The sequence below is a fragment of the Solanum stenotomum genome, chromosome 6 (genome assembly GCF_019186545.1).
Source record: "Solanum stenotomum isolate F172 chromosome 6, ASM1918654v1, whole genome shotgun sequence".
NCBI lineage: Eukaryota > Viridiplantae > Streptophyta > Magnoliopsida > Solanales > Solanaceae > Solanum > Solanum stenotomum.
In genome coordinates, this window is record NC_064287.1 from 52,544,717 (window position 1) to 52,559,241 (window position 14,525).

Sequence of the window (14,525 nt, forward strand, 5' to 3'; positions counted from 1 at the left end):
CAAACAACTCCCCTTTCCATTTGAATATCCAAAAACCCGACCCCATCTAACGTTATCAGCATCACAACGGCAATACACACCCAGTGACCAAACATGCTTTGAGCATACCATTGGTTAAAGTGAGTAGATATAGGTGCTGTTTATCTATTGTTCACTCTATGTTTGTTTAGTTTTTGGAATTATCTTCCTCACCCATGTGTTTAACTGTTCTCTACCATTCGAATACTTTGCTATGCAGTTTTGAGTTAATATTAATTTATTACTCCTTTCTTTGTATGTATTGGATTCATTCGTGGACTCTCCTCTTTGCATCGTGTTGGGTTAATCGGCCCCACATTCTACTCAAGTCACCTTCCACAATTTTTTGAGTTTCAGAAGTTGTCATAAGATAAGGGAGTCTGAAATGCTGCAATACCGGGTTGAGGCGAAATACAGGTGTTCAAAACGCAAGAAACGGAGCTTATATATGAGCTGTATACACTGATATACAACAGATGTCTACAAAAAGGGGAGTTAAGCCTAAGCCCAAAATCAGCAGCGAATTTGGCCCAAGAAGGGCCCAAATTCAATTTATCCCTTACTTTCCTAAATTATTTAATCGTGATTATTTATTGTTTGTTTTGTTTAACTTTAACTTGATTTGTTTGGCCCAATTATATCTGATGAAACTATCAAAGTAGTGTATACCTTGTGTAATCCTCTTCAAAGTATTAATTTTCGCCATTGTGATGGTGAAAAAGAAAGCTTCAACAGAAACTTTAAATCCCCGCCAGTATCATTGGTATCCATACCAATAGAACCTCGGTATTTCCATTCAAGAACACACAAAAAAATAAAATAAATCGTGGGAGGCCAGATAAATCGTGCAAGCCCTCCGTAGAAATGTCGGATTTCCCAATCCATGGCCTTTGGCCAGGGAATGCTACAGGTCACACTCCTTTTACGTGTAATGTTCCTCCAAGTCCAAAGACGGTCGAAAAAGTGGTACGACACGTGCATGTATAATTATTAATTTTATTATTTCTATATATATAATATTTCTAATACTATTATATTATATTATATACAGTGGTTAAATGACAGGAGCCTAAAGAATTTCTTGGGGCTGTATTGGCCTTCTTTGGAGGCTCGCTGGACTGACGAAAAGTTATGGAAGCATGAGTGGGCCAAGCATGGGTATTGCACATCAGAAATCGTCCCAGATGTTGAATATTTTAATGGGGCGATAACATTTGCGAGACGACTGATAAATATGCTTAAAACGTTAAAGGAGGGTAAAATGGGTCCAACAAATCATAAGGCTTACACTGTAACGGCTATGAAGACATTTATCTCCGAACGAGTGTTAGAAGATAAAAATATTGATGTTTACATCTCATGTGAGCGGGCTAGTTCTTCTTACGTCTTCTTAAAGCAAATTCACTTCTGTTTGGACAAATCGCTCAACACATTTATATCTTGCCCCAAAAGTACAGCCACAAGAGGCTGTGGTAGAGGAAACGTTCCCAATCTCATATTTCCAACTAGGGTACGTACGTACGTAAAATATTAGTAATATATACTATACTCCGATCCCTTGCATGCATGTAATTATTATATTAACTACTAGTAATTGTTTTTTTCTTTTCTTAATTGATTTTCAGGCAATTTATCACTAGCTCATCAAGGAAGCTGTTTAATTATCAAGGATCTGATCGAAGACTAATATATATATAAATCTCTGTCGTCTATGTTCCTAGCTAATATTAAAACATTATTATAATATATAGTTGATCGATGATGGTTACATTTTACTAATATTAATAATAATTATTATGTTGTGGATGATATATATATGCACTTACTTAATTTTTATTATATTATATGTGGATGATTTTGAGCTTTTGCAGGGTCGGAAGCATGAGTATCACTGACCAATTCTACATTGGAAGTTTGTCATCACAAATGTAGCTCCCTCGTGTGTTAATTTGAGAAGAAAGATTTGAATATATAATAGATTTGATGGGCTGTTATTATAAGTAAAGATCGTATAAGTTGAACGTCATATATAATACCCTTTAATTTAATAGTAATGATTTGTTAAATTAAACAATTTATTCTAAATGATGAACGGTGTAACAAGTTAATATATATGCTACACTTTTCCTTCTCTCTTTTTTTTCTTCTCTTTTCACAACATATATACAAGACAAATATATTCATAAATGGTCAATTATAGTTTTTCTAAATTAGTAATAAAAAAAAAAGATATAGACATGAGAAAGAGAAATGAGCAATAACCCATTGAGACATCAATCAATACAAATAAAAACTTCATTCAGACACTTAATTCAAACTTATTACTTTGCCGATAAATTCTTCAAATGAAAGCAATTGTACTAGAATTATGAGTGCTTAATATTTTTGAAAAATTCACTTAATAACATTCAAATAGTAAATTAATTAGCAACTTCTAGCTACCTCCAAACTTATTAGTTGGCCGATAAATTCTTCAAATGAAAGCAATTGTACTAGAATTATGAGTGCTTAATACAAATAAAAACTTCATTGCGACACTTAATTCAAACTCACTTGGCCGATAAATTCTTCAAATGAAAGCAATTGTAGAGTGCTTAATATTTTGGAAAAATTCACCTAATTAGAAAAATATTTCTACTAAAGTCCATTATATTTTTAAATAGTTGTGTAGTGTGCATAGACATATTTGGTTATGAGTAAATGAGTATGTTGTGTTTAAGAGTTGATAATGTTAGTATAAATAGCTGGGTGGTGATGAGTGAGAGATGCATATCTCATTTTATATCGATAGATAAAATATGGAGTCGTATTTGATGTTGTTTGCTATTGTTATAATAATGATAATTATGAGTGCATCGTCTGAAGTAATTACTAAACCACCAATAACTAATTACCATCATATGCAGATGATTATGCAATGGCCTCCAACCTTTTGTGGGAGGCCAGATAAGTTGTAGTTGGCTATTTATGAATATATTTGTCATGACAATGAAAAGAGAAGAAAAAAGAAAACTCTAACTACTTTAAATATTAACTTGTTATAGTTATACCATTCATTTAGAATAAATTATCTAATCAAATTCGATTTGACAATTCATTAATTTTACCTTAATCGACATTTTGCTTCTTTATATTTTTCATCTAAAAGAAGAAAAGAAAAAGAAGGATAAAGATTTGGAGATCAACTAATTAATTCATTATATTGTGGCCATTAATGTTTGTTACCCGATCAGTTGTTGTCTTTAATACAGATTACTCATTTACTCATAATCAAATATGTCTATGCACACTAGTCAACTATTTCCATCTATTGAAAAAGAGTAAAAATGTCACTAATGAAATCAACAAAAATGCATTTAGTTGATAGTTTGGTTAAATAGAAGAAATATCTTTTTTTCTAAATAAAAATTAATAGTTTTTTTCTTTTAAAATACTTTTTCAAAACTAATTTTTTTTAATTTAAAAATATTTGGAAGTTTGTCATCACAAGTGTAGCTCCCTTGTGTGTTAATTTTAGAAGAAAGATTTGAATATATAATAGATTTGATGGGCTATTATTATAAGTAAAGATTGTATAAGTTGAACGTCATATATAATACCCTTTAATTTAATAATGATTTGTCAAATTGAACAATTTATTCTAAATGATGAATGGTGTAACAAGTTAATATATATGCTACACTTTTCCTTCTCTCTTTTCACAACATATATATATATATATATATATATATATATAAGACAAATATATTCATAAATAGCCAATTATAGTTTTTCTAAATTAGTAATAAAAAAAATATATAGACATGAGAAAGAGAAATGAGCAATAACCCATTGACACATCAACCAATACAAATAAAAACTTCATTGTGACACTTAATTCAAATTCACTTGGCCGATAAATTTTTCAAATGAAAGCAATTGTGGAGTGCTTAATATTTTGGAAAAATTCACCAATTAGAAAAATATTTCTACTAAAGTCCATTATATTTTTAAATAATTATATAATCTCTTTTTATCATTCTTTGTCTCTCCCGCTCTCCCTTCTTACTGCTCAATTATGATGATACTTAGAAGCAATTGATAAATGTATCAAAGCATATATTAAGATCAAATACATGAATTTATCGGTCTATATTTTGATATCAATAAGATATACCTTCTGTTAGTGAACCTTCAAAAATAAATAATTAAAATTGGATTAACTAATCAATGGAAAAGTAATCTATATTAAAAACAGTAACCGAGTAACAAACATTAATCGCCACAATATAATGAATTAATTAGTTGAATTTCCAAAAATTTTATCCTTCTTGTTTTTTTTTTTAGATGAAAAATAATAAAGAAACAAAGAGTCTATAAAGGTAAAATTAATGAATTGTCAAATCAAATTGAATTAGTTAATTTATATATTCTAAATGAATGGCATAATTATAACAAGTTAATATCTAGAGTTTACTTTTTTCTTCTCTTTTCATTGTCATGAAAAAAAATAGTATAACTATAACAACTTTTCTGAATTAATTAAATTATCAAGTAAACTATCACCTTTGATCCTTCAATCATAAATCCTTTAAACTCACTCTTAGTAATACACTCTTGGAGAATTGTTACATATAGTGCGAGCCATCTACACTCTGTAGACCGTGAGAACTCTACTGTTGAGGTGTGTTATCATTTCATATTTGCCTATTATTTTACTATTACTCAAACTTTGAGCTATTTCATATATCATAGACATTTTATCTTTGTCCTTCTGGTGTAATCTGTATATTCCATGCCTCTAATGAGGCAAGCACATCTTCACGTATTACACTTTACAACTGTTGTAGGCAATGCCTTCTAGATATATGATAGTATTTTGTATCAACGTTCAATAAGACAAATGTAGAGAATAGACATCCTTAGACCCATTTCGAGGAAGTGAAGTCCATAAAATAGAACACTTTAAGATGTCATGACAATGAAAAAAGAAAGAAAAAAGAGAACTCTAGCTACTTTTAATATTGACTTGTTATAGTTATACCATTAATTTAGAATAAATTATCTAATCAAATTCGATTTGCCAATTCATTAATTTTACCTTTATCGACACATTGCTTCTTTAATATTTTTCATCTAAAAAAAGAAAAGAAAAATAAGGGTAAAGATTTAGAAATTCAACTAATTAATTCATTACATTGTGGCGATTAATATTTTTTACTCGGCTATTGTCTTTAATATAGATTACTCATTTACTCATAACCAAATATGTCTATGCACATCTATCTATCTATCTCTCTCTCTCTCTCTCTCTCTCTATATATATATATGAAATCAACAAAAAGGCATTTAGTTGATAGTTTGGTTAAATCGATCAGAAATATCTTTTTTTCTAAATAAAAATCAATAGTTTTTTCTTTTAAAATACTTTTTTAAAACTAATAATTTTTTAATTAAAAATATATTTATACTACTTCAAATAGGACAATACTTTTTTAAAACTAATATTTTTTTAATTAAAAAAAAATATTTATACTCCTTCAAATAGGACAATAGTGTCATGTGAAGTAAGCTAATGTAAAGGACTAGTCAAATTTAGATGACTCTGAAGTTGTCCAAACAAAATTACACGCAATAATCTCATATTGCACCTAATTAAATCGGTACAAGCTAGAATGAACCATAAATAAATAACATGTAAATGTTATATATTGAATATGCTTAAACTTCTTATTGAAATTTAATATCTGGACACCATTTTTGTCAAATAACGACTGAGATGAAGCTCACTATTCCCTTGTCGTTTAATTGTTACTAAGCTCTCTTTATAATAGTAAACCCCACAACCCTTACACTTTAGAACTAGTCAAAGCCAATGTGACTAATTCTTCTATGATTCTTTGGTATTATAAACAAATAGTAATAATTTTCATATTAACAATGTTAAGCATGCATTGTTTGATTGTGTTAAATAAAAATGAATTATGCACAAACACTAAAGTATTTACATAAAAATTAGGTAAAAAGAAATCCAAACCATAATCAAACAAGTTATCATTTGAGTTTTGACCTGATGGAAGAGGAAACACTTACACTGGTCCTAATGTCTGAAAAATGTACAAAGAACCATTATACTCATGTTACTAATATCTTGACTATTGAGTGAACTAACTAAGACGGTTAACAAGTATTGTATTACGCAACAACACACATTCTCAGTCCAACAAGCCAAAACAATGGAATCACAGCTGCCTCAGCGACTGTTTTCACATTAACAATGCAAGAGTAGTTATAAGGAAAATAAAAGGTAATTTTATGTCTAACAATGTCAATAACCGATGCAACATTAATTAAAATACATTTCACTTTCATAAAAATTAATGATATTAAAATGCTCACAATCACCAACAACTTAAGAGTATAAAAACACACGATAATCTCATATTGCACCTAATTAAAGCTAGAAAGAACCATAAATAAATAACATGTAGTAAATGTTATCCAATATGCTTAAAGCTCTTATTGAAATTTAATATTTGTTTACCATTTTTGTCAAACAACGACTAAGATGGAGCTCACTATTCCCTTGTCGTTTAATTGTTACTAAGCTCTCTTTATAATAGTAAACCCCACAGCCACCACGCTTTGGATTCGACTTCAGGCCCGGATGACGATATTCAAAAAGCCTCGTCTTGTTTGTCCTAACATTATATGAGACCAGCCGGGAACTTTTAGTTACCAAAATAAAAGAGTTGTCATAAAATGACTTAATAGGCGTAGTGAGATGAATGGTCACAAGTTTGTTCCAAACGCCTGGTTGTATCATTACCCATACATCATGAACAAACCCCTCGACAAAGTTCAAGATGCCAACGGAGTCACCAAGCAACATCAGATCTGCCGACCAACTATAATCCTCGTTACCAGGTGGTGGCCCTTCCATCTTTACAAACACCTCATTCCCAAAGTCAAATGAAAGAATCCTACATTTATTATTCTTCTCCTTTAACAACCAATAATAAGATCCATTCAGATAATCAGCAGTATTATAAAAGTTTTCTTGACACATCATAGAATTTTCATGTACGTCTGTGTTATGTTCAAATATTTTCCATGAATCCCTAGAACATGAGTAGATCGTTGCATATTCTTCAATTTGATTATAGTAAAGCACTTTATAATCCTTAGTCATAGGCTCTAATCCAAACACTAAATGACGACCAACTGCAAAAGATTCAAAGCTAATTGCGGCGGCAGGGAGGTGTCTCACCTCTCTGTTAGCTGGATTCCATAATGCACACAAAATGTCATTACCAATTTGTCTTTCTAAGAAAAACACACCATCAATAGAACCTAACAAGTTGGTAATATTATCTCCAAGCCTTTGGAAATTTTGTTCATCTATACCCTTATCGGAAACCAAAGTGACGGTAGGGGCATCATCGGCTGCACCATAATCATAAATCAAGTGTTGTGGAGGCTTCTTCTTCTTACTTAAATTCAAGTGGTCTATAGTAAAGCTAGGGTTATTGATAAGACCTCCCCAATTTTTGCATACACATTTGAATCTTAGCAACGATTTCACAGGCAAACTCAATAGAATCTCTCTTAATGATTCTTCAGAAAAAACCCTACGCGTAGCCATTGTAGTACCACACAAGAAAAAATCCCCCAAAAGAAATGAGATATCAATCCAAAATCTAACAGATCTAAACACACCTTTGATAGGAAGCCTCGAGTTGTTTGATGAAGAATTCCCTGAGTGATCGAAAAGAATTTTGCAGTTAATTTGGCTCCACCGGTGATGGACCTTACAACAGTTTGGTGGTGGTTGAACGGTGGAGATACGACGGTAATTGGAAGAGGAATGAAGCAAAGGTTGTTTAGACAATTGGGAGAAGATTTATACGCAAAATCAGAGTCTGCACATGTTACTTTTTGGGAAATTTTAATTAAAATTTTTATGTTACAAATCAATTTTGGAAAATTAATCAAAAATTTTAGGAAAAAATAATACATATCATATTTACTAATTTCATTTAAGGAGAAATGGTCAAAATGATCATAAATAAGTTAATATTTTCCCCATTTTATTCTCATTTCACAACTGAACAAATATATTCATAAATGATCAATTATAACTTTTCTAGATTAATAAAAAAAATATATATAGGCAAAAAGAGAAACAAGGGGTAAATGAGCATCAACCCATTGGGATATAAATCAAATCAATACAATAAAAACTTTATTGGAACACTTCTAAAATTAAACAAAATATTGTTAAAAAAATATATAGTTATGGTAATTTGACAAAAAATTTCAAGCTTTTCCAACAAGAAAAACTCAATTCAAACTTACTATTTTGTTATAGTATAAAATTTAATTTTTTTTTTTTGTTATTCGTAATTCAAAATCTATTTTTTTCTTTTAGTATAAAATTTAGAAAATACCAGTATATAACAATTAAAAAGAAAATGAGGATGAGTATTGGGCCGTGGGCTTGTTTGATTACAAAATAAAAGAGAATTTTGGTTTGACATGATTGGGCCGTGGGCTTGTTCTTTTTTTTTTTTTTAGATGAAAAATAATAAAGAAGCAAAGTGTCGATAAAGGTAAAAATAATGAATTGTCAAATCAAATTGTTTTGGATAATTTATTCTAAATGAATGGTATAACAAACTAATATTAAAAAGAGGAACTTTCACATATAGCCACTCAAAAATAGCCTAATTACTCTCCATAGCTATAGTTTGATAATTACAATTCGTAGTTACATGTTATAGGGAGGAGAGAGGTGAGCGAGACTGGGAGAGAGAGGAGAGAGGCGAGCGAGACTGGGAGAGAGAGGTGAAAGGCGAGCGAGAGAGGGCAAAGATAGGAGAGAGGTGAATTGTATATGTATATTGGTTAGATAATTGTATATTATACATATGCATTTGTATATATGGCAAGCGAGATCGGGAGAGGGAGGAGAGAGGCGAGCGAGATTGGGAGAGGGAGGAGAGAGGCCACCGAGAGCTTCATTCCCTGAGTGATCGAAAAGAATTTTGCAGTTAATTTGGCTCCACCGGTGATGGAGCTTACGACAGTTTGGTGGTGGTTGAACGGTAAAGATACGCGGTAATTGGAAGAGGAATGAAGCAAAGGTTGTTTATACAATTGGGAGAAGATTTATACGCAAAATCAGAGTCTGCACATGTTACTTTTTGGGATATTTTAATTAAAAATTTTATGTTACGAATCAATTTTGGAAAATTAATCAAAATTAAGTTGTATTCAAATTTGATTTTTTTCCATAACTATACCTTTTTAAAACACTTTGTACATTTTTACCCCAATGATGGCACTTCTGGGCTTTTGACATGAAGCTTAAGCACATGTATCGGCCAAGTAAGAAGTTTTTATTTGTATTGATTGATGTCTCAATGGATTATTGCTCATTTCTCTTTCTCATGTATATATCTTTTTTTATTACTAATTTAGAAAAACTATATTGGCCATTTATGAATATATTTGTCTNATCTTTATTTAAGTTGTATTCAAATTTGATTTTTTTCCATAACTATACCTTTTTAAAACACTTTGTACATTTTTACCCCAATGATGGCACTTCTGGGCTTTTGACATGAAGCTTAAGCACATGTATCTGCCAAGTAAGTTTGAATTAAGTGTCGCAATGAAGTTTTTATTTGTATTGATTGATGTCTCAATGGATTATTGCTCATTTCTCTTTCTCATGTCTATATCTTTTTTTATTACTAATTTAGAAAAACTATAATTGGCCATTTATGAATATATTTGTCTTGTATATATATATATATATATTGTGAAAAGAGAGAAGGAAAAGTGTAGCATATATATTAACTTGTTACACCATTCATCATTTAGAATAAATTGTTCAATTTGACAAATCATTAATAAATTAAAGGGTATTATATATGACGTTCAACTTATACAATCTTTACTTATAATAACAGCCCATCAAATCTATTATATATTCAAATCCTTCTTCTCAAATTAACACACGAGGGAGCTACACTTGTGATGACAAACTTCCAATGTAGAATTGGTCAGTGGTACTCATGCTTCCGACCCTACAAAAACTCAAAATCGTCCACATATATAATATAATAAAGATTAAGTAAGTGCATATATATATCATCCACAACATGTAACCATCATCGATCAACTATATATTATAATAATATTGTTTTAAAAGCTAGGAACATAGACGACAGAGATTTATATATATTAGTCTCCGATCCGATCCGATCTTTGATAATTAAGCTTCCTTGCCTGAAAATTAATTAAGAAAAGAAAAAAACAATTACTAGTAGTTAATATAATTACATGCATGCAAGGGATGGGAGTATAGTATATATTAATATTTTACGTACGTACCCTAGTTTGGAAATATGAGATTGCGAACGTTTCCTCTACCACAGCCTCTTGTGGCTGTACTTTTGGGGCAAGATACAAATGTGTTGAGCGATTTGTCCAAACAGAAGTGAATTTGCTTTAAGAAGACGTAAGAAGAACTAGCCCGCTCACATGAGATGTAAACATCAATATTTTTATCTTCTAACACTTGTTCGGAGATAAATGTCTTCATATCCGTTACGGTGTAAGCCTTATGATTTGTTGGACCCATTTCACCCTTCTTTAACGTTTTAAGCATATTTCTCAGTCGTCTCGCAGATGTTATCGCCCCATTAAAATATTCAACATCTGGGACGATTTTTGATGTGCAATACCCATGCTTGGCCCACTCATGCTTCCATAACTTTTCGTCAGTCCAGTACACGTAAAAGGAGTGTGACCTGTAGCATTCCCTGGCCAAAGGCCATGGATTGGGAAATCCTACATTTCTACGGAGGGCTTGCACGGTTTATCTGGCCTCCCACAAAAGGTTGGAGGCCATTGCATAATCATATGCATATGATGGTAATTAGTTATTGGTGGTTTAATAATTAACTCAGACGATGCACNTCCCACAAAAGGTAGGAAGCCATTGCATAATTATCTGCATATGATGGTAATTAGTTATTGGTGGTTGAGTAATTACTTCAGACGATGCACTCACAATTATTATTATTATTATAACAATAGCAAACAACATTAAGTACGACTCCATATTTTATCTATCTATATGCATCTCTCACTCATCACTACCCTATTTATATATACTAACATTATCAACTCGATCTTAAATACAACATATATACTCATTTACTCATAACCAAATATGTCTATGCACACTACACAACTAAAAGTCAGAAAAATCCTTAAAAATCCTTATTTTAGGCCTACCTACCTACTAACATTAATTCTTCAATTCAATATATATATAATTATATCCATCTCTTTTGTGACATCAGCCACGACTGATATATATCAATCATACCAATAAATCATACATCTTTGTACTAAGTTTAGGTAAACAATTATGTGTATATATGTATTAAGTTTGATACAAAATTATTATTATTTGTGGTGAAAATTTTATAAATGACATTTATAAGACTAATAATTTCAAGTTATAACAATATAATGATTCTTTTAGGTTATAACAATAAATAATGTTAGGTTCTAACAATTTATTAAAAAGAGTTTTTTTAAGTAATTGTAAAAAATCAATTTTGAAAAATATAAAAAGATAAAAAAGAATAAAAAATTGATTTTGAAAAAAATAAAAAGATAAAAAACGGATAAAGATGTATTAACTAATTTTGAATTCATTGATGGCAATTGTTAATTGACATAAATTTAGGAGATTCAAACAAATTAGGAATATTTATTTTCCTTATTTCACTTAAATCTGTTAACATTAATTTAAAAAAATCAGATTTTATGCATTTTGTTCAAACGTTTCTCTCTCTTTGTTTTTTTTTTCCCAAAATTTGGCGTCACTCACGAGTAGATTCGAATTTTTTAGGTTGAATAATCTCCATTTTGTTGTAATGGACGTGTCTTATCTATATTAATTAAACATGGTGGTAGATGGGATCGTTCTGGTTAGTATTCTTTACGATTTATTGTTTGTATTTGTATATTACTGAAATGTAAAAAAAAAGAACAATGAAACTGTAAATGACATTTTCTGATTTTGTTTATGTATACTAGATTTAAGTTGTGATGTTTTTTGTATGAACATTATTTCGTTCATAATACGTAATCATTTTTGTGAATCTCATATAATGTTAGGACAAACAAGACGAGACTTTTTGAATTTCGTCATCCGGGCCTGAAGTCAGATCCAAAGTGTGGTGGTTGTGGGGTTTACTATTATAAAGATAGCTTAGTAACAATTAAACGACAAGGGAATAGTGAGCTCCATCCCAGTTATTGTTTGACAAAAGTGTCGGCCAGATATTAAATTTCAATAAGAGCTTTAAGCATATTGGATAACATTTACTACATGTTATTTATTTATGGTTCATTCTAGCTTTAATTATGTGCAATATGAGATTACCGTGTGTAATAGTAGTGTTTTTATACTCTAAGTTGTTGGTGATTGTGAGCATTTTAATTTTTATTAAAGTGGCTCATCCCAAGTGTCTTTTAATTGATGTTGCATCTGTTATTGACATTGTTAGACATAAAATTACCTTTTATTTTCCTTATAACTCTTGCATTGTTAATGTGAAGACAGTCGTCGAGGCAGCTGGGATTCCATTGTTTTGGCTTGTTGGACTGAGAATGTGTGTTGTTGCGCGTATGCCCATATGCCCATATAGGACTGAGAATGTGTGTTGTTGCGTGTATGCTCACATAGGACTGAGAATGTGAATGTGTGTTGTTGCGTGTATGCTCACATAGGACTGAGAATGTGTGTTGTTGGCTTTGACTAATACTAACTTGTAATGAGCAAAAATAAGTAAATGACGACTTAAATATTTATTCACAAATTGTGTGAGAATTCATAGCTTTTCAATCCAAATGCAGCTCGTAGGGATCACTATAAGAAAAGTACTGATTACCTGGGGATTTTCCTAGAGATAACATAGTAAAATCCACAGGTAACTTGATTACCTGCGAATTTTCTCGCAAAATGAAATCCGATGGAAAAACCTTTGTAGGTAACTCTTACCTGTGGATTTATACAAGCCCTAGGTAATTTACCTGGGGAATTAAAATTCGCATGTGTTACCTGCGGATTTATCTGCGATACATAACGAAAATTCTTGCAAATTTTTTACCAAAATTTCTTATAAAAATGAAATTTCTTGGGGATTTTCATAGAAATATTTCGCAAGCAATTCCCTATGAAGATTCCCAAGTAAATCCGTAGGCGTTTGGAGATAAGATTTTGTGAAACAAAAGGAAATTTCTTGCAGATATATATGAAAATATTGCTCAAGATAGTAATTCCTATGAAAATAAATCCGCAACTATCTCAATCCTCACTTTCATTCACGCTATCAGAGTCATGGGCAGAACCACTGTCATTCACGCTATCAGAGTCATCACCACTTTCATCTTCACCATAAGCTTGATTGTCATCTTGAGATGATGAGATGATTGCCCATTTGAAGATGATGCATGTTGTATACGTTCAAACCTGACCTGAATTATGAATGAATAAACTTGATACACCACACAGATTCCAGGAACAGCCTTAGCCACGTCTCACTTTGTGCGATTTCATTGATTTCTGAGGCAAGGTTTTCTTAACATCTTGAAAAAGTTGTGTCATCCTTGCAGATGCCATTTTCTCAAAATTACATCTTATAGCATCAGTATAGTAAGGGAGCCATTTGAATTTCTTTTGTATATAGCAAATAAAAACTACATTAGTTATACAAGCTCACACCACCTGCATTAGACACTTGAGAATTGTTAGAGTGTTGCAAATGGTAACGTTATTCTGGGAGATTCTTTAACGGATGAAATAAGCTCGCTATTTCATTTGAGTTTAGATAATATATGTTGGAATTCTACCCTCCTGAAATTCTATAAAGGAACACGTACTGACTACTTGTTCCTATTGATTTGAAGCTTAACAATAAATAATTTAGTATAACAACTTGCTCAGCACTTTGTATTATTTATGAAACTTCAATTAACACAACGATTACAAAGCTCTGTAACATAAGGAATTATAAACTCTAATTCCTAACTATCCAAGACAAAAAACCCCAGGTTTAAGTCTTCTATCGTTCTTCAAGTTATTCAACTTGTCAAACGAAACCTACTCACAAACACTTGATTGTATTCAAAAACTCTTGACTACAATCGTACAATATTTCTCTCAACTCGCAGCACTCCCTAAAATAAAAATCAAAACTCTCTCAAACTCTTGATCATGTTTTGATATTACTCTCAATGTAAGTGCACCATCTTTCTAATGAAAATAACCCCTTATTTATAGATCAGAACTCCAGCAAGTCCTTGTTCGACTCAACTATGTCTTTGCCGCTACAAAGCCTTGTTGAACTCAACTTGGACTCCTATTTGTACTCGACTTCTTTCACAGAAATCGTACGCGTAGTAGTTTTCCTACTTTATGCAGTTCTCCTTAATTGATT

The 14,525-nt window shown here is 31.1% G+C and overlaps 2 protein-coding genes across 2 annotated transcripts; one reads left to right on the forward strand and one right to left on the reverse strand.

The window, feature by feature from the left end:
• The first annotated feature begins 882 nt into the window (after positions 1-882).
• LOC125868894 (ribonuclease 1-like) lies at positions 883-1,658 on the forward strand. Its single transcript, XM_049549460.1, has 3 exons — positions 883-984; positions 1,070-1,528; positions 1,644-1,658. The coding sequence occupies exons 1-3, from the start codon at positions 883-885 to the stop codon at positions 1,656-1,658; spliced, it is 576 nt and encodes a 191-aa protein (XP_049405417.1).
• A 4,868-nt stretch (positions 1,659-6,526) lies between these two features.
• Positions 6,527-7,642, reverse strand: LOC125868895 (F-box/kelch-repeat protein At3g23880-like). Its single transcript, XM_049549461.1, has one exon. It carries the CDS (start codon positions 7,640-7,642, stop codon positions 6,527-6,529), a length of 1,116 nt encoding a protein of 371 aa, XP_049405418.1.
• Positions 7,643-14,525: the final 6,883 nt, after the last annotated feature.